This window comes from Micropterus salmoides, unplaced genomic scaffold (assembly GCF_014851395.1).
Source record: "Micropterus salmoides isolate LMB-PRFRI ecotype aquatic unplaced genomic scaffold, ASM1485139v1 Ms_hic_scaffold_1, whole genome shotgun sequence".
NCBI lineage: Eukaryota > Metazoa > Chordata > Actinopteri > Centrarchiformes > Centrarchidae > Micropterus > Micropterus salmoides.
In genome coordinates, this window is record NW_024040040.1 from 20,322,677 (window position 1) to 20,343,031 (window position 20,355).

General features: G+C 42.1%; 1 protein-coding gene across 4 annotated transcripts in view; it reads right to left on the reverse strand.

The window, feature by feature from the left end:
• The window catches only part of zeb2b (zinc finger E-box binding homeobox 2b), an 89,744-nt gene that overhangs the window by 3,898 nt on the left and 65,491 nt on the right, over positions 1-20,355 (reverse strand). Inside the window, exons 3-9 of one of the 4 annotated variants that reach the window (XM_038722038.1) lie at positions 18,716-18,967; positions 12,908-12,976; positions 10,050-10,238; positions 8,210-8,424; positions 4,924-5,032; positions 2,308-4,319; positions 53-233 (exon numbers count right to left, since the gene is read on the reverse strand). In XM_038722038.1, the coding sequence (XP_038577966.1) occupies positions 53-233; positions 2,308-4,319; positions 4,924-5,032; positions 8,210-8,424; positions 10,050-10,238; positions 12,908-12,976; positions 18,716-18,967 (3,027 nt within the window). Of the gene's footprint in view, positions 1-52; positions 234-2,307; positions 4,320-4,923; positions 5,033-8,209; positions 8,425-10,049; positions 10,239-12,907; positions 12,977-18,715; positions 18,971-20,355 lie in introns of all 4 variants that reach the window. The other 3 variants (XM_038722028.1, XM_038722047.1, XM_038722056.1) reach the window with 3 other exon arrangements.

The window sequence follows — 20,355 nt, forward strand, 5'->3', positions numbered from 1 at the left end:
TAAAACATAAAAAAGCATGGGGTTTAAAATAAGGGTCTAGAACAGTATATACCTGTGTGTTCATATTTGTGTCTTAGAAGGGAACTGCTCTTCTGGAATGTTTTGTCGCACAAGTCACACGCGTACATACCACTTTCGGTCTTCTTAATCTTCTTCCGCGACAGACAGGAGTCGGGGTCTGTCATGTCGTCCAGCCCTGACATGTAATCTGGTGTACCGTCGAGCAGGTCCCCCTTATAAAACAGAAGGGGAAAAAAGGACAAAAAAAAATGAATGTGGTTAATAATAAGGGTTACGGTATATTTACTGTCATTATATAAGCTTAAGCTATGTACAAGCTAATAATGATTCTAGATGTCATTTCTTTAATTACATTTAGTGGATTTTGTTTATTTTGCCTAGAAAAATATATAATCTCTTGGTATGTCTTCTCTTCACAGTAAGGTCATTTGTAGCTAAGTAACAACAAGATGTCTGTGTTCTTGTGCAAATTGCTAAATAATATCAACTGCTTCTTTAAAAATGTAAGTACTTTAGGGATTAATGTCATAATATTGCAATAATATGATGTGTAAGTGTGCAAAAGAAATTTCTTTTTAAATAAAAACACCTTAACGCTAAAAGAAAATTGCCTTCTGTGGCACTCACTAGATAAGGCAGTAAACTGAACGGTACCTCCCAAACAATCACACTAAGCTACATGTTCTCATGCATTTTTAATTACCAGCACATGCCAGCATTGATCTCTTATAAAACTTTCAGCTCTGGAGTAATATCACCCATCTATAACTGACATGCTCCCCATTATGAAACTTAGCCATAATGGTGTATTCAGTGCGGTCTAATTTTGTACAGGAGTGTTAATTCTGCACATTCCTTTAAAATTCTCTTTTATGATGAAGATTAGTCTTAAACATGAATTGATGAAGAACAATATTACAACATTAGAGGAAGCACATTGAGTCATTCTTGAAATTGCAAGCTCATATAATGATTAAAATCAGAAGGTGCACCTTAATGGCCAATAGTGAGCCGGGGACGCTTTCTTTAATGAATGTATGTGTGATAATGTGAGGACAACTCTGCACTATGTTTTAAGAAGGCACCACTATCACTCTGCAATCAATTTGAACTAAACGCCTGTAGCTGTATTTTTAAAATCTAATTTAATAACTTAGAATAGGAAACATTATTAATACTTTTTTTCATCAAAATGGTTCCCTCTATGTTAAACAGCCTTCAGCATTCAGTGGTAATGAACATGGAGACTGTGCATTATTAATCCACATGTAGAAGCTCATTTTGGCTTTGGCTCTCTTTAAAATGCAGCAAAGTTGCGATGGGGAATTTCAGAGAAGTGCACAGCTCCGGGGCTCACCTTTGTCATTTTTACAAAGGCCTTTCACCCATATTTAATAACAAAATATCTAAGTTCAGGCCAGCGCTGAAAGAGGGCTGGAGTAAGGAAGATTATGTATTCTACACACAGCAGAGGGTAAAATTTACAGTGTAGAGTGGTAAAAATTATGGCTTTCCAGAGATGATTTTAGGGCCAATATCGTTGCCGTTATTTATTTGAACCTGATATTTTGTGCAAATGTTTTTTAGGCTTATTTAGGGAACACATTAAAACATTCAAAAACTGCACATATTCAAGGTCCTTTTTACCATTATTGGACAATAATAAAAAATCTAGAAATTGAAATCCAAAGTTAGAGGCTCAGCTGTAAAAATAAAAAAATTTTTTTTCAAATAATGGATTGTACTCAATGACATGTCAGAAAATAGCTTCCTGGCCCCAATGTTGCATCTTCAAATAGCCTATTTTTTTTTACAACCAACAGTCCAAAACCTGAAGATATTTCATTTACAATAGTATAAATTAGAAAAGTAGCAAATCCTCACATTTGAGAGGCTGGACCCAGCAAATGATAAAAGACATTTTTACTAGATACATGACTAATATGATCGATCAATTAGCAAAACAGTTAATTAACAAGTAAAAACGCCTCATCCCCTCCTTTATTGACTGATATTAATTTAGTTATCATTACCAATATATCTATCTTGCTCTGTAAACATCTGAACCTCTAAAATTCCCCCTCTCCTCCATTTCACAATTTTTTTTCCACCCCTGGGGTCATGTCACAGCTGTTTATCTCCTTTGCCAGTTCAGTCTACCTCAGGTGAGCGTTTCTCTCTCCTGAGTCTGAAGTCGTTTTTAATTAGTACAGAAATGAGTTCAGACCATTTTAGGGAATCTGAGTGAGCCTGGGGCTTTTACAAAACCACAGGTGGCTTATTTACCTGGAAACCTGGTTTCCGCTGGTACTTTCTCCTCTGCTGCATCTCGGCAAAGGTAGCTGCCCCTGCTGCGTAAGTGTAGGCCATGTGTGGTAGGAAGCCCATTTGATCCATGCCCGGATAGGGCCTAAGACCTGGTATGCTGGCCTGCATTGGGGGCATGAATGTGGCAGGTGGAAAAGCGCTCTGAGGTGGAAGTGACGTGTACAGGGGTTTGGCAGCAAACGGGTTGATGCCAAAAATGGGGCTAGTGCTTTTTTCAAGGTTTCCATTGTTGGTAGAGCCTGAGAAATCCTTCTTGAGATAGGCCAAGTTCAAAGGCTCTTCGAAGTGCTCTCGTGGAGAGGGGACACTGTTATGGTCAATGGTAATACTGTTGACTTTAGGTCTGCTTTTGACAGTCAGTGCATGCTTGGGTTCCTTCATTAGTCTTGGCAGAGAGAGGTCCAGAGGCTCAGCCTGCAGGTCTTCTGAAGTCAAGCTGTTTGGAGTGTAGGAGCTGCTGTGAGAGTTTTTGGAAGATGTGGAGGACAGATTTAGTGGGGAGGGGGTGTTGCTGCGGGAATGGTCCAACTTTTCACCTGTGGGTTTGGCACTGCCGCTGAACTGGTGGTTTTTCAAATGTCTGAGCGAGTTGTCACAGTTGTTAACGTTGTTATGGAGCTCTGCTATGGAGGGGGATGTGATGCGGTCAGTAGATTTGAGTAGAGACACAGGTGACCTAGCTGCCATAGAGTCTTTTGGTGGAGTGTGGTGGTTATTTGTTCCGACAACCATATCCGTATTGTTTCTGTGCTCTAGTGGTGGGGTTCTGGTAGTGCCATACTGGTAGATCTTTCGCTGCTCGAACCACTCCTTGACAAATTCCTGAGGAAGGCCGACCGCTATGGAAATCTTGAGCAGCTCCTCCGAGTTGGGCTCCATGTTCATGGCAAAATATGCCTTCAGCACAGACATGTGGTCCCTGTAGGGGTTAAGGGGCCCATTGAGTACCTTATCAGACAACATGGAGGAAGACATGTGGGTGTTCTTCTCCATGTACATCCCTGGTTTGTTGGGCATCAAATTCTCACTGGGCTGCAACACGGCTTTGATCTCCTCGTTCATTTTACACAGGTAGCGCTCATGCTGATGCAAAGGTATTGGCCCCGTGAAGGTTTCTTTGCAATATTGGCAAGCATAAGGTGTAAACATGTTATTTTCCTGCACCTTCTCATCCACACCTCCTTCATGCATGTGGTTGGGTTTCTCTCGTTTGATATTGCTAATCTGTCTCTTTGAGTCTGTTGTCAAGCTCTGGAGACAGGCTTTGGCTTCGTTCACTTTTTCTAATGTGTAGTCGATAATACTTTTGGTGGCGCCGTTGTGACTGACAAGTGGAAGCCCGACCTGATGCCCCCCTTGTGCCAGCGCTTGTTTCTGCTCTTCAACCTGGGACCCTAGCTCCTTCATGTAGGCCTTGAGCTTAGAGAGCTCCTCCGGCTTGCAGTCCATTTTCTGCCTGCACACCGTGTTGTCCACGATCTGGAGAACCTTCTGCACCTCGCTCAGGTTGTTCCCCAGTGGCCCTGGGTAGCACAGGAGCTGCGACTCAAGCCCGGCCATCCCGAGGTGCTGCAACGGGCTCTGGGCTGTCGAGTTGTGGTGGAGTCCCAGTGGGCTGTTCCCTCCCATGCCTCCATTCATAAACGGTCCAGGAGCACTGAATCCATGAGATGCCATCATCAGCTTGTAGTCATTGAAGTCGAGTGGCTCCGTCTTGATGTTTAGGTGGCTGTTGTGTTCGGGGAGGCCGAGCGGCTTGCCGTTCTCTAGCTTCTGCCGCAGCTGGGTGATGGCGGAGTTGGTGGGCGAGGAGGAGGCAGAGGTAGGGGAGGAGCCTGTCTTCATGTTGCTGCGCATCCTGCCATTGACAGCTATCAGGCCAATGCACTTTTTGCTGCTTATGTGGGAACTGTAAGAGCCTGAATGGGAGAAGCGCTTCTTGCAGTTGGGGCACTCATACGGTTTTTCACCTGAAACCAAACATATAGCGTAAGATTGATGATATGCAAACAACATGCTGATATGAATAATCATCAAGTAGTAGTGATACAAACATGTAAATCAAGTGAAACTGTAACAAATTCAATTTATTACAGTAAGTGAAGTACTGCATGTTCCTAGAGGGCCTGTTATTTTATGTCATTACATACATTATTTATATGGTGTATTGTCTTCTGCTGTGCTATTACACTCCTTTAAATTGGCTAATTTCATAACAATATAATTTTTTTTCAATTTATTTTTAAGTTGTCTTTTAATATCTGGCCACGTGCAACATATGAAAATTAGCCTTTGAGAGCTAACTGCCTCATTTAGTTTTTCTGTTGATCAATGGACATTGTGACAAACTAATAAATGAAATGAATTGTGCTGATATGCTTCACACACATACACATTTCTAAGCAAATATTGTACTTGGCAACTGGATTGATTCTTAACAGAGCAGAGTTCAGTATCCATCAACAGCAAGAAGGGGCCAAAATAAACCGAAAGGAATTTCTGCAGATTCATCATGTTCTTAAATCATGGTTATGAATATTCAAAGAGCAGGGCAGCATTCCTGTAGCTACTCACCGCTATGAATCCGGAGGTGTTCCTTCAGATGGTGCTTGTATTTGAAGGCCTTGCCACACTCGGTGCATTTGAACTTGCGGTTGCCGGCCGCTTGGTTGAGCAGTTGATGCTGTGTGTGTGTGTGAGAGAGAGAGAGAGAGAGAGAGAGAGAGATTCACGTTAAAAAAAGCACCAACATCGTGGAGGTGAGAGTTCAGTAAATAATCACAATCGGTCGGCATGACAACAAGCAAAAAGCCAAACGGCTCCTGTCGCCAATGAAGCATCTTGGCTTTCTACTCGCACCTCCGTTGAGCGATTACAGGCAGTGGCGATAACAGAGAGAATCACATACCTTTTAATTTCCTGGCTTCTCAGCCAAAGGAGGCATGCCTTTAGAAATTGGCAGCACAGAAAATAGAATAAATGAAAACAGTCTTTTTTAGAGGGTTTCTCCTTCATTAGAACCGCTGATCTGATCTACTTTTCATTAATTTGGGCCTAATCAGTCTGAAAGGTATTCAGAGTAATCTGTGAGCTCTTTCACCCTGCGTACCTGTATTCACGCCATTTGAATTACACTTTGTACTTTTTTAGAATAGTTTCAAATGTCATATAGTAATTGGTCTTTTTTTTTTTAAACCCTGAGTGTCTCTTTAATAATCTTAGGATACAGAACAGAGCACACATTGATTCACTGTTCAAAGGTAAACATCAGTTGCAATCCATCAAATTTGCAATTCAAACAAGGCCTGTTCTCTGAAAAGAAAAAAAAAATCAAAAATTAATGCCCAGCGACAACAACAACACTGGGTGTATAAACCTGGCTCGTCACTCACGAAACAATTCATTCCAAGTGGGAGTTTAGGACGTTAAATGGTTAGTAAATTTAAAAAAAGACACATTTTCTCTGAGCACACTGGGGGGAAAAACACAGCGACTCCCTCCTCCCAGTTCAGCCTTGACAAATGCTGGGGTGTGTGCTGACTCTACCCACATTCCTGGGGAGACAGATGGTGGCGCACAGGACACTGGGAGGACTGGGAGGAATTGTTCAAACAGCCCCAACCTTCAAAGATCAAGCAGGGAGAGTCGGGGGCCCCGCCAAGCGCCGGAGAGGGACCCCACCGCTCGTATGTTGCTGAGTTGCATAAACAAACAGCAACAGCTGCTTCGTTGCCTGCGCCCCCACCTCCACCACCACCATCCCTTTACTTCTCCCCTGAGGATCCCTGCCCGGTAAAGTTTAGTCTCGCCACCACTGCTAATAAGGTACAATCGCTGTGTGCTCTTAATTGTGAATGGCACCGGCAAAATGCTCCATCTCTCCTTCATGGATCGTTGTCGGTGTGAACGCCACCACTGCTGGTTGTGGGCGGGGATCCAACTGGATGTTTGCATATGTATAACCTCTAATTACTCATATTTTGGCTAATTGGTTAAGAGGAGGAGGAGTATTAAGGCTTGTAAACATACAGAACAGAACAGCACAGCACATGTTTACCTATCAGGACATTATTCTTTATGTTAATCTGATTGCTCCAGAGTCCTCCTGAGATAGTTGTTAATTGCCAAATGTACATTTTCATATGAATACATGTTCATTTAGATCTTTACGTGAGGGACGTGATACATTTTATGTTTGTGGATTGTCTTGAATAAACAGAGAAAAAGGAGCTTGGAGCTTAGCATGAGCAGCGACAGATACCATGACTGGAAAGACAAAGAAAAGAGCGCCTCCTACAGTGAACCTAACTGCATCCACATAAACATCAGACGAGTAAGACATCACCTCAATCTCATCTTGAGGATTACCACTTCAACAATTCAGCTAATTTACAAATCAAGATAACCGGCTTTGTGGAAGGACCTGCAGTGCTTGAATAGGAGTCTTTGGCCATTGACTCGACTCTGGAGGGGAGCAGCAACAGCATTGTAATATGAGGATTGGAACAGCGACTCACTCGGCCGGCCCATCTGCTCACGTTTACACCCAGCTGGTAGATCAGGTGAAAGTGCTGGCTGCTGATATCTGATCAAATCAGCCACAGTCTGAGCCTGTCATTCTCACTTCAGAGAGCACAACACAACACCCACGACCTGGGACTGAACACCGCAAAGCATCAGGGTACATGATCTCATGTGTGATTGGTTGGATGGAAGATTTTTTTTAATAACGCTACTGTACATTACAAGCTCTGGTTTTGGTGAAGGAAGTTATTAGATATCAAAGAACACAAATGACACTAATTATTTTCCCCCTTTTTTAAAGGCCACATACACAGCTAATCCATTAGTGCTGTAGTGATTCTTTATGGTAACAAACAACCTGCAGTCAGAATGCAAACTAATATGTAAAAGACATATTACAAGACAACAAGAAATGTAATAATTTTTATTTTCTTAATCTAATTTTGTCCTCTTTTGCTTTTAGGCCTTCTTAGCATAAAGTTCCTAAACAAGAGACTATCACATTTGTGTGTATCTAAATCACATAATTACCTTTCAGAGATGAATTGCAGATATTTAAACTGTTGCATTATTTTAAACAAATTCCTCACTCATAATCATCTTTCGAAGCACAAATACACACTCCATCTACTTGAAAATTTACTGCACCAATTTTAGTTCACTGAGAAGTTATAATTATCCCCCAATGTGTGAAAACTCTGAAAGCATGCAATGTATTTTTTTGCCACAATCTATCTCACCCCACATCTAAAACTTAAAGCTGACAAGCGGGTTAAACACCCATGACTGCTGGATGTGTTTTCACCTCGCAGGACTTTAAGGTGATTCATGCTAACTGCCAGCAGATTCACATTATATTTCAGACGTATAGGATATAAATCGCATAAGAAAATTCAAGTATACACAGATGTTTATGCAGTGCATGAAATTAGAAGGGGGGGGGAGTGGCGGGGTTTGATGGAGTACTACTACTGCAGGCTGCACCAGAAGAACATTAAAGGCCAAGAGTGAAGTGAAGTTAAGGAGCTGATAAAATTTTCTAAATTGGAAATCCACACAATCATTCGATCGTGAACACGAGACTGGAAAATCATATCAGGGAGGGCCATCAAAAAACCATTTAGGACCTCAATTAAAGTTATTACCATTAAAGGATCTGCATCTTCAAAATGCCATGAAAAATTAATAATGATTGCCAATCAGAAAAAATGATCTCTCTTCTCGGAGGGATCAGAGCACATTAGAAATGAGATAGGGGACAGAGAGAGGGGGAAGAGAAAAAACAGAAAGAGAAGGGACGGATGATGAAGAAGAAAAAAATTCAAATCCCCCTAACCTGATCCCTTGCAGGCTTGTGTGTGGCCATATGCCGCTCAAGCTGAGTGCGGTAAGCAAACGTGTAGTTGCACAGGGGGCAGGCGAAGTTCTCCTCGTTCTTCTCATGGCGGTACTTGATGTGCTCCTTCAGAGATGTCAAACGCTTGTAGCCCCGGTCGCAGTAGGGGCAGGTCAACAGTTGGGCAAAGGCATCTGGCGTTCCAGGTGGCAGGTCTGCACAGGAGACAGCGGGACGGGGGGGGAGAAAAGTGGGCCAAAAGGTCAGCAAATCAATGGCAGCTAACGGGCGGGCTGCCCAGGAGTGGTATGGGAGTTATCTCTGCAATCTGCTCCACATGAGAGCCACAGTGTCAGGCTGGCATCCGCTGCACTACGACCTCCTCCCGACTCTTCACACACACACACACACACACACACACACACACACACACGCGCGTACTGTTTTACAGACAGCACTTACTCTCTACTCTCACTCCATTTCCCTTACCTAGTAAAAAACAAGCTAAAATCATACACACACATAATTTCCCATACCTTCCTAATTGCTTTAAACAGGTCTCACTTTTTAATGCTATTCCCACTATCAAGTTCATCATGTCTGCAGCATGAATCATGAGCCCATTTCAATTCATCCCCCCCACCCTCACTCTGGTTCTTTCCCTCCGGGGAGCTTCAGAGGTGCACTATCTGATTTCAAGCTCCTGCCCAGCTGTTGCTTAAGACTGTAGGTAAACACCAAGGCATCCGGTGAATCTGTGGGACCAACAGCTGCCCAGCCGTGTCAGCGGGAAGAGCTGCAGCTCTGTCCAGACTCTTTCTTTCTTTTTTAAACCTTTGGTGGTACAAGGGGGGTTAGTTGAGCAAGCATGCTCTGCTACTGCAACATTCATGCAACAGGAGGAGGCCAAATTTAATATCCACCCAGATTTTTAAAATATTATATTAAAAGCATAGTACAGAATCATTATCTTAATCTCTCGGTGCTGGGTTTCATTTTAAAATTGTAAATACTGGCGTCAATGCAGGACCTGAGAGAAAACATTTCCAGGACTTAAATAATTTTTGTAATTTTTCTTTAACACATGACTGTGTTACTTTTAATTTTGTCCTGTTAAAATTTACAAGTGTATTTAATAAATAATAAATTGTGACCTGCCTCAATTCAACACACTCAGGGGTTTTGCTGCGACAGCCTTTCAAAGTTAAGTTGAAAGGTATGAACAGTAGCTTATGGTGGCTAATGCTAGCAAAACTTTAGATAGCTATTGCTGTGTAACTGACATTTCTGACTCACCTCTACTTGTAGTATTGTTACGCTACATTAAACCATTTACTGTTATCCTGTTGCTGGGCATAGAGGTCGTTGTACTTTGAAAGTTTCAAAGTCTTATTTAAAATTAAGTCTAAAATTAGCAACATTCCCCTATTTCCTCAATTAGATGAGCAAGAACCCATCAGAGAAAAGGTAAGCATAAAATGTGTTAGCTTGATGCTAAAGACATTTAGGTTGGTACTCAAAAGGTTTTCAGGTCCAATACCCAGCCCTAATCTAATAAATGTGTTGGAACCTGTCCTGATTAACACCTTATTAAGATATTTAGTTCTAAATCTTAAAAATATGCTGGTAGCATCTTAAATTCTAACATGTTTAATCTCAGTTTAAAAGAAACTTGTACCTTCCTTGTGCCTTGTTTTACGGGCACCTCAACACCCTACTCTTTTCCTTCCCTAACATATCTCTGGTCTCTCTGAGGAGTTGAACCAGAAAGTCTCCAAGTAAAAAAACCCTTAAACTTTCACTTTTGACCCTTCCCACCAACCCCTGACCGGATTCGTACCGTTTTCCTCTGGACCAGTGGCCTCCGGTGTGCCGAGGCGGGACAGCTCCTCTGGGGCTTCTGGGTAGATGATGGCAGTGTCGCCCCGCTGTAGGTACTCGGCGATGCTCACCACGTGACTGTCGCCGTCGACCAGCTTCCGCTTGGTGAAGAAATCCTCGAACTCTGAAGTGCAATCGACGCTCTTAACTGAAGGGGAGGAAGAGAGAGAGGAAGAGAGAGGGTGAAGGAGGAGACCAATACACGGAGAGGGGGAGTAATAAATTGGATTCATTTCTTCCCCTGAGAAATGTCTTACAGAAGGATATTGGGAACATCTTGGTGGAAATGCGATGAAGACAGCCACCCTAAAACATTACAGCCGTGCTTTGGGGAGAATTCATCTAAATTACTGGGTTTGCTTGTCACGCCATGCCGGCTAAAATAAGAATTGTAACTTAATCCGGCCAAAAGTCAGAGATAAACGTGCTACCATGAGCTGCTGTGGAACAACGTGCAAAAAAACTTAACTGACCTAATTTACTCATGACATAAAATCAGATTTTGAATTTAGGACTGTAAAATAAAAAAGGAAAACGCATATACATACATCCAGACACAAGCCTGGCAGCAACAGAGCCACGTTTCTTTGTATCGACTTTCACATATAAGGTCAATCAAGAGACTGTGGCTTTTGTTGATTCTGTGTTGAACAGATTGCCGGGGCCAAACCACAAACCAGCGCGAAAAAAAAAGAAGAGGAAAAAAAGAAAGACATGCTTTGCCATAGTAGCTGAGCAGAATGTATCTTAAGCCAGCCAAAGTGCTGAGGCCACACAATGCGTTTTCTCAAATTATTTCCCAGTCCCTTCTCTTCAGGGAAACTCTTAAGCTGCAGTGTGGAGATAGCTGCCTCCAAAAACAAACCGGAGCTAAGAGAAATCAGCAGCCTTCATTAGTCAAGGGGATGGCCGACTTTCAAACACACACACACACACACACACACACACACACACACACACACACACACACACACACACACACACACTCGCAAACTCACACACAATGTTTACAACCTGAAGAAATTCTGGAGGCTGCTTGGCTATGTCGAACCAAAAACCGAGTGACGTCTCATCAGACTTCACCCCCTGTTAATTAGGCTTTTAGACTGTGAGCCAAGGTGAGGTTTAAAGAGTGATTTGTTAGGCCGTGATGACTTTGCAGTCCAATTTGCGAAAGGTCAAGGTAGTGGATATTTGGTTGTCAAAAATGGCACCGAAATGTCATCGGTGCCAATGGATCGCTTTTGATAACCGTGATAGCATAATACAGTGTTCTCATTAGATGATTTTTTTTGTGGCTTTTGAATACTGCAAAGCTAATTGTCAGAGACTGTTATTTAAGACTGACTGATGATTGACCAGTGTGACTTGGTGCAATCAGTTTCTGGACCAAAACCTAAAAACCTTCAATGTAATGAAATGTTGTTTATTTTATGTTTCATCTTGAGTCATTGCGAGCTACCAAACTTCTCTATTTTACAACTGAACTAAAATGAGTACTTATTCATGTTAGCTTTTTTCAGTTGTTTTGGATTAAAAATATAAATGTAAAATGTTTCTTTAAGGAGAAACAACCCAATTTCCTTCCAGTGAAGGAGGAAATCACCTGGATCAAAGTGTGCTTTGGTACCGGGACGTGATCAAACTGCTCATGTCTTTAAATGAAATCATATGTGATCTAGTGGCAGGGAGCTTCCACAGCCGTGCCACAGTATTGTTTCCAAAACTCCTTTAAGCAGTCAAAATGGAAAACATTTGCTGTGCTCGAAGTTTCAGAACGGAGAGAGAGAAAAAAGTGAGGAAGAAAACACCAGGACGAGCAGAGAGTAATAGTAATTAAAGCTGAAGGCTGGGTTTTGAGGCAGGGCTGCGTGGCGTTCTGTGGGGTGAGTTTGGTTTACCGTAACAGCATCCAGTGCCAATTGTCAGGGTGGCCAGGATGATATCATGGAATGGAGGGGAGTGTGGCGGCAAATCAGCTTTGGTGGCTTAATGAAAAATGGCAGGTAGGGTTCGGTTCCACCAGGAATAGGCAACGGGACACAAACACGCAGTAAGACTCACTTAACTAACCAGGAAGGCTAAAAATCATTTAATCAAAGGTTCTAAAAATTAGAATCACTTTAGCTGCCTACAAACATACAGGGCTTTGTGTTTCCCTTTAATTACAGCTCACAGCTTGTGTATGTAATTGTTTTGTTGTTGTTATTTTAAAGAAGTGGTTGCCAGCTTGGGGTCAGGACCCCCAAAGGGCCACAAGATAAATCTAAGGGGTCACAAGATTATTAACAGAATAAGAAATAATTGACCCTATAATAACCACCAGCAAATCTAAACTTATCCTGAAAATTAGACCTTTTAAATGAATGTGCATGTAAAGTATTCAAAGATTTATTACATAGCCAGACTGCCAGACTGCTTTGAATGTAGGCAGGTGCCATGTTTTTACGGTTTCTGTACTTTGGCCTGGATTACTTGTACGACATGGCACGCTATGTCAAAATATCTACTATGCCAGAAATAGTCTAACTTATCATTATCAATATATTACACATTTATACCCATGTAACTTTCCATTGTACTAGAAAAAATATTTGACCAGGAAAAGATATTTTGGTTGATTTGGTCACAAAATATGCTAAAACAACCTTTGGCGAGAGGTTGCAGTAGACACTGCTAAGCTTTAAGGGGTCAACCAGCCAATTATAGCATGTCACAATGTAGGCAACAGGGACAAAAAGTAAAATACACTGCAAGGAAAATGAGCAATACACTATAAACTATAAAAAACATTTTAAACATCTTCAGTTAACTCACCTGTACCGTTTCCAACCGCCTGCAAAGTGGCATCAGGCCCCAGGGTGTCAAAGTCATCTTTTATTTCATCTGCACAGAAACGGAGAAGAAGACAAAAGAGGGTGTGTGGGGAGAGAAGGAGGGGTGAGTACCTCGTGTACCATCCAAACCAACAAATGCTGACAATGAGGCCTTTAAGAAGAAGGTATGGAGAAAGCAATAAAGGCACCGCTGTGCATCGCAGCGCGCCACAGCTTTGTTCAGCATGCTTAATGAATGCTATCATCGGGGCCAGACAGTGACTTATTTACCTTTAACATGACAACAAGCGGCGGGGGAGGCAAAGAAAGCTTCAATCGCCAAACAGAGCGATTAAATACAACACGGAGCACATCCACCTGAGCAATCATAGAGCTCCAGCCAACACGCAGGCTGAGCTTATTACTCCCTGGCTGTGACGCCGCTGCAATCCTCTGCATGCAGGATCACGCTTGTTTTATCATATGTCATTTGGTGGATGCTTTTATCCAAAGCTGCTTGGAGTATTGTGAGCGCACACATTTTTTTGATTTGCCACAAGCCCTGGCAGAGAGTTAGTGCCTTGCTACTAACTAAAAAGAATACAACCCTTAACCACAAATTAAGAGTTTTAGTTGCACAAACATTTCTCAGGGGCAGAGCTGCTCTGGAGGCAGAAATAACCTCATTGGTTGGGGTAAACCTCAGGTGGGTGGAGACAAAGAATTAATGTTCTCTGGTAAAGTATGTTAGACTGAAGCCCAATGAAACGGACATCATTTAAAGCAGAAGGCAGCGATTATTTCAAAGACTTAGATTTATGATGCGTAAGGGAGCATTTGAACCGTAAAAAGATGAAATCACTTGTTAGAACTTTTAAAAATGCTATTATCCAGTAGGCATTGCTTTGGTAACTTTTATGGACTTCTAGTACTACGAAAATGAACATGAATATAAATATGTTATATATGTATTGATGGATTAGACTCATCTCAAGGATCACTGGGGTCATTTTCAAAAAGAATGGCCTGGCATATGTAGCCAGCTTAAACTGGAAAATGACATACTCTGCTGGTTGAGAACCACCTATCTAGATGCCTAGATATCTTTTAAATCAACAAATCAATACTTTTTGAGCAGTTTCAATTTTTTTTTCTTTTTGGTTCCACTCACTGAGATTTACATCCACCAATCTGGTTATTTCTGCCTCCCAGAGAAACTCTGGCTCAGAGACATGTTTGAATAACTAACCCTCCAGGAGCATTGGTTTAAACAGAACAGGTCCTTACTGCCCATCAAGATAATGGCACCCAGCGCAGACGGACAGATATTATCCTGGCACAGGTGAGGCGGCTGTAAATAACCAGTGGATTGACAGGCTCATAAACAAACCCTTTTCTGATAAATGAATCCCTTCACGGTCGACAGGAGGACACTGACTGGACAATCAGCTTAAGGAGTCCCTGGTCCCTCCTTCCTGCCTCGTCTGTAAAAATTAAATCAAGGTGCTTCCGAGAACATGGGGGCTTTGTATAAAAAAAAGGAACAAAAAACCTGCATTGTGCGCCTTACACACATCTGTTCTTGCTCTGCTGCTCCTGCAAGGACGTTACAAGTGTTGCATTGTGAAGATTTTTTTTAAGCTGTATCTGACTCTCCCATGGCTATTAAACCAGGATGAGCATACATTAGAGAAACCTGGCTGAGATATGACAGGAAAGGTGGTGGGTGTATTGTTGATAATAATGTTATCCTGCTTACATTACACTGCACAAAAGCCAGAAGCAAAACGATTTTTTATTTTTAGTTGAAAACAATGGGCTTAATAGTTGTGGAATGCTTTCTAAGGCTCGCAATTCTGGGCTTTCTTGAAATGAAAGATTTGGCTTCTGCGGCAAAATGATAAATACCCCTGTCAATGGCTTCAGAGAATAATGACAGACTCTTTTGGAGGGGTATGTCCTACTTTAACTTTCCCCTTGCTAGGATTTCTTTTCCCGTCTTCTTTTTTTTCTCGTGTACATTTGATTGCACGTCTGCCAAATAGCATCAAAACCACAGTTGCAGTTTGAGAAAATAAATGGGTTTCAACAACAACATAAATTAAGCTATGACAAAACAAAACAGATTTTTTAAAAAAACCTCCACCACAGATTAAAATATACCCACAAGTATCAGATATCAGCATGTATGAAAACCTCCCCCCTTTGGCGCTGAACACGGTCAAAACTCCCTCACATTGCTGTGTCCTCGTAGGCACCATGTTTGCTTTGGGTAATCAAATTTGGCTGCATACTTTTGATCTGACGCAAGGGGATAACCAGTGGGATTTGCTGGCCCTCCACTCTCCCCTATTTACCTTGGAAAACTTTTGTTATCTGTGGTTTGAAGGGAGGGACGGCTGCTTCCAGTAGGAGGTAGGCTAATACCACGAACACCTCACTGCTACGGCCTCTGGCACACATACATACATAAATCCATGCCAGTCCTGGGCTACATTCAAATGGGACAAAGTGTCATTGTAATGACTTGGGTGCCCTGTTGTTCTATAGTAAGAAAAGGAACTAACATTGCTGTTGCAGAGCCTTTACATGACACAACCAATTCCATGGCTTTATAACTTTGAGGATCTAAAATTCTAACAACATATAAAAAAGGCAAAAGTAATGTAAAAAACAAAGGGGAAAAAAAGAGGGATATGATTTGCCTCTATCACTTATGCCACAAACATGTGCCTATTTTTGGTAGTGGAAAGCATTTTGGTTGAAACTGTCCACCAAAAGCTGGAAAAGTGTGTTTTGTCAGTAGTAAATTACAGAAGACCTAAGGCGGTAAGGTACACACCTCCTTGAAGAGCGATGTTGAGGTTTGAGAGCCGACTCTGGACTCAGGAGGAGGCCAGAATACCTTGGCCTGACCATAATTCCCCCTATTTTCATAGCAGCTCTGATGCTGTTTATTTTGAAAACATTCCTTTTTTTATGGCCGGTCACCACAGTCGCAGGCGCTTTAAAGTTCTGCCTCCGTGCATTTAGCCTCATTTATCTTGAGTCTGTCTCGTATGCACACAATAGCTTCAGAATCTCAGACACAAAACAAGATTGGATTTAAACAGTTTTTTTTTAAAGCTGATGCCATTTTTTTACACTGAAGTTGTAAATAACAGATATTTTGTGTAAGTGTTCCGTCCCTTCAAATTTGAGCATTTTAAAGCCAAAGGATAGTGTCCTCCTCTGAATTTTATTCTTGGCAGGATGGCAAAGCATCTGAAACACTGCACTCGACTGAAAAACATGGGGAACTCCTGGATGCAGTAGGTGTTTAAATGACAAATTAATAGCTCTAGAACTTGATAAATGTGCAAAGAAAACAAGAACCACTGTTTTATCAAAAACAGAAGGCCAAATTTGGCAAAAAATGTCATAAAACAGAAATGAATGTGTCTTGAGGATGGAGCTTCTATAACCAGCAAACATAAGGGGAAATGTGGGATTTCTACAGCCCAGCCAGTGATGCAATGTTAAGTCAGAAATCCTCCTGACGCCCTTGAGAAGAGTTTAAAAAGGGCAAAGGGAGATCGCAGGTGATTTATTTGAAAATGTCTGTCAGTGATAATGATGTCATGGTTTCCAGCACATCGCGTCCAGCCTCACTGTGGGATGAAGGAATGTCAAGGACAACGCCAGACACAAGACTCTGATTGTGCCCTGAAATCAGAACAGGCTCGGCGATAAACTTTTTTTCGCTTTCTTTCTTACATGCAGTGGTTATGTCTCAGGACATTATCTAGGTGGTGTTGTGCTATAGCTAAAGACAATTTTAAAACATCAAAATACATTAAATGAATCCTTAGAGGGTCTATTTTTGTTTCTGGGCAAAATTTGTCAACACTTTTGTGGGCTTTTACTGCAATTCCCAAACTTCTTAAGACCTACAATCTGTTACATTCACTCACACATCCAAGACCTGTTTAAAACCCTTGATAGTCCGAGTGTGGGGGGGGGGGGACGGTGCTAACTTATCTCACGCCTAAGTTATGTGCTGAGGTATCACTGTAGACACTTAGGCACCGAGGAAGACAAAAAAAAAACAGGCTGGGAAACACAGCACCCGCAAGATTGGGAAAGAGACTCCCAAACGCTCTAATGAACTTGACTTGCTCTCTGAAATATGTCAGACACTTTATCACACAAGAAGCATATTATCTGGGAATTGCAACATAGTTGAATTACAGACATTATGGCACCGCAGGTCTTTATCAAATAAACAATTACCGTATGCAACGACAGCTTGTTTATCCTTTATCTTGATTTATTTACCAAACTGCCCCCCCCCCCCCCCCCCCACCACCACCACCACCACCCACCCCCATCCCCCTCCAGGAGCCAGTATGAACTGTTATTTAGGAGAAGCAAATGTTGATACCCACTAAGTTTTTTCATCCCTAATAAATGTGCAATTTTCCCCCATATTAAAATTTAAGACTGCTGAATGTTCCTCCGTTTTTCGGCACTGTGCACAGCTAGTTCATTAGCAGAAATGAATAGCGGAGCCCAGCTCATTTAAATTGGCTGTCTTACATGACTTCTCGCCATACTCTGTTCCTGTCACATGCTTCCAAGAATCATTGACTCTTATTATACATGTAAATGGCTATCATAAAAATAAAAATTTCATTTAAGATTGTTAATGACTTTTTGCAGCAGTCTGGCTTCCTTTAATGATTATACCCTGCCCCCTAATTAAAAGTATTTATCTTTCAAGCATCCGTGACTGAGGCCCCTGCAATCAGAGTTGCTCAACAAAAGACAATAAGTCAGTCAAGTTTGGGAAGGTATCACCTGCCTGGGATTAGGCAGCTTGTTAGGGAGGAGGTATAACACAGCATCACTCACTGCTGGGTGTTGTTGAAATACCATAAAGACTGATACAGTTTGAGCAAAAGTAACCTCACATGTCTGCAGACTGGATCACTGAATCATATCAACCACATTCTCACCTCCCAGAGCTTTTCATTTTCTGCAGCTCACAGGCTTTTTCTGTGAGGTTATACATTACTGTAAATATTTTTTGTTGTTTGGCTCGGAGCAGGACTTTTCTCTAAGCATGAACCAAATGGTCTCTGTTGCTCACAAAGAAACTGTTTATCATGTCTGTCTGCTGAGGGAGCATCACTGGGGCTTCACTGTCAGACCTGGCTCAAGCAGTGTTTGCAAAACGCTTCGTGGGGTTTGCTTAAGTCTACTCGGGCACCAGATGGGTGGGGTTTACAGCATAAGACGACACCACGAGTGGCAGGATGTGCACACATTTGCTATAAAGTATCTGAAAGTCAGCTTAGTGTTTGTTTTTTTTTAATGATTGACAGCTCACCTGAACTAAAGCAAATATAACAAAACCTGTTTTTTCCCTATATTCCTTGAGCCAAATCTGTGAGAAATATTGAAAAATAAAGTTTTTCAGGGCATCTTAAAAAAAATCATTTTATGACACCTTAACCCCATCGTTCACCCCTAGTCACGTTCCAAGAGCACAGGTCACATTTCTAAGCTAGCAGATCTCTCATTTTGGAACAGATTTCTCCATATGTTCTCTGTCATTTAAGACAAGGCAAGAAAAATCTGACTGGTTAACGTAGTCACTGGCCAGAACCACAACTCTCAAAACTTCCACTGAATCTCAGTGGAAAACCCATATTTAGAATCAGTCAACTTATAGTTTGGAAATCTGTTCTTCTTTAAGTCCTCCCAATGAGGTTCACCTCAGCCAATGAGATTAAGTCCCTCTCCGCACCATATGATTTGAACTCACCAGTACCGTCGACCGAGGCACTCAGCATGTCGTTGTCAGGCCAGATGTGCTCCACGCCGCTGTCCCGCATCTCGTCGTCCTCCTCCTCCTTAGTCAGCAGGCTGTGGCTCTCAGCACGTGGCGAGGCCTCTGGGTTGGTGAGGCTGGCCGGGCTGCCTGTGCCGTTGATCAGGGGGTCTTCCTCGGACACCGGCAGCTTGTCCTCCTCCTCCGTCTCTGAACCCGTCTCCACCACATTCTCGTAGTTCAGAGCTGTAACAGATAGAGAGACAAATGAAGGACAAGTTCAGTCAGTGCCGGAGAGTTTTGTGATAACCAGAGAAATAATGTGGTGTACATGTTATATATGTCCGAGGGATGGGGTGGAGTCAGTTTACCAATTGTCTTAGTGTAGCAATAATCCTTATGATCAACTATTGATACTAATTCATCAAAACAGTTTTACTCCTGGGTTTTCTCAAGTTTCACTTTTTTTCTGTTTTGGTCATGCCAGTCATTACTGACATCTTGTAATGTTATGATCAAGGACTGTAAGCATATATTGCTTTGGAACTCAACATACAAGTGTCAACCAAGTGATTTAACTGTAAACATACGGACGAAAGAATCTGAAAAGGGATTTTGACTAGTTTTGGAAATTGAGGTTTATTCCCAGATTAAAAAGGTCACCCCACATCACTGCTCGGTGATGGCCAAGGCGTGGGCGTTTTTTTTTTTTTGTGGGTTACACCCCAATTACAGCATCCACGACTGGAATCTGTGACTGAACCACAGCGGTGGGCAGACAGCTGTCGAGGAGATGCGAGCCAAAATAGCCACTAATTTTCAGTCCTGCTCACATGCCTCGGATGCCAACGAGCTGCACCTTTCAGTACGGCTCTGCTCTGGAGCATACCCATCACGTTTGAGATGCTCCGCATAGCACTTACAGTATTACAAATGCTGTGTCTGTGCATGTGAAAGGCTTAACCTATAGTAATTTAGATTATTCATTGTGTGTACACCTTAAATGTCATCACAATTGCAGTGAGCCATGAACATAAATATAATGTTTCGTAACATGAAAATATATAAACACTACAGAGCCTATTAAGTGCGCAGATTCAGGGAGGTAGGCTGATATATATACCACACACACACACACTCCTAAACACATGCAAAACTCCAGAGCAGCTCAGGTCCCAGACATATGCCGGCTTTACTTAAAATAGACGGCCTGTAAATAAGGGCTGTGAACTCAATCATAGGTGGCTCATGTGCAAATTAGTCACCGCCATCGGCAGGTTCTCAGCGTATACTCTGTGGCAGAACGGGACATCAGAAGACTTAGTGGAGAAGTACAGATGGAGCACTAGGCGAGCCAGAAGCATGGCATCACATGGGGACACACCTCATTGGCAGCTTGTACGAGAATGTTCTGCTGCAAGAGCCAATCATGGGAGGGCCCAGAGTTTGAGCCACCATAGTGAAGAGGTGGAGGCTTTTCTAAATGTGCTTTAGTTGAATTTATGTTTCTGAGTAATAAAAAAAAAAAAACGCTGCAGCAAGCTCATAAGTTTCTGGTGAAAATCCACAGATTTATATCTTTCTCTATTTTTATAGCTTTAAGATGCCATGTTATGTTACATTTGTACATAGTG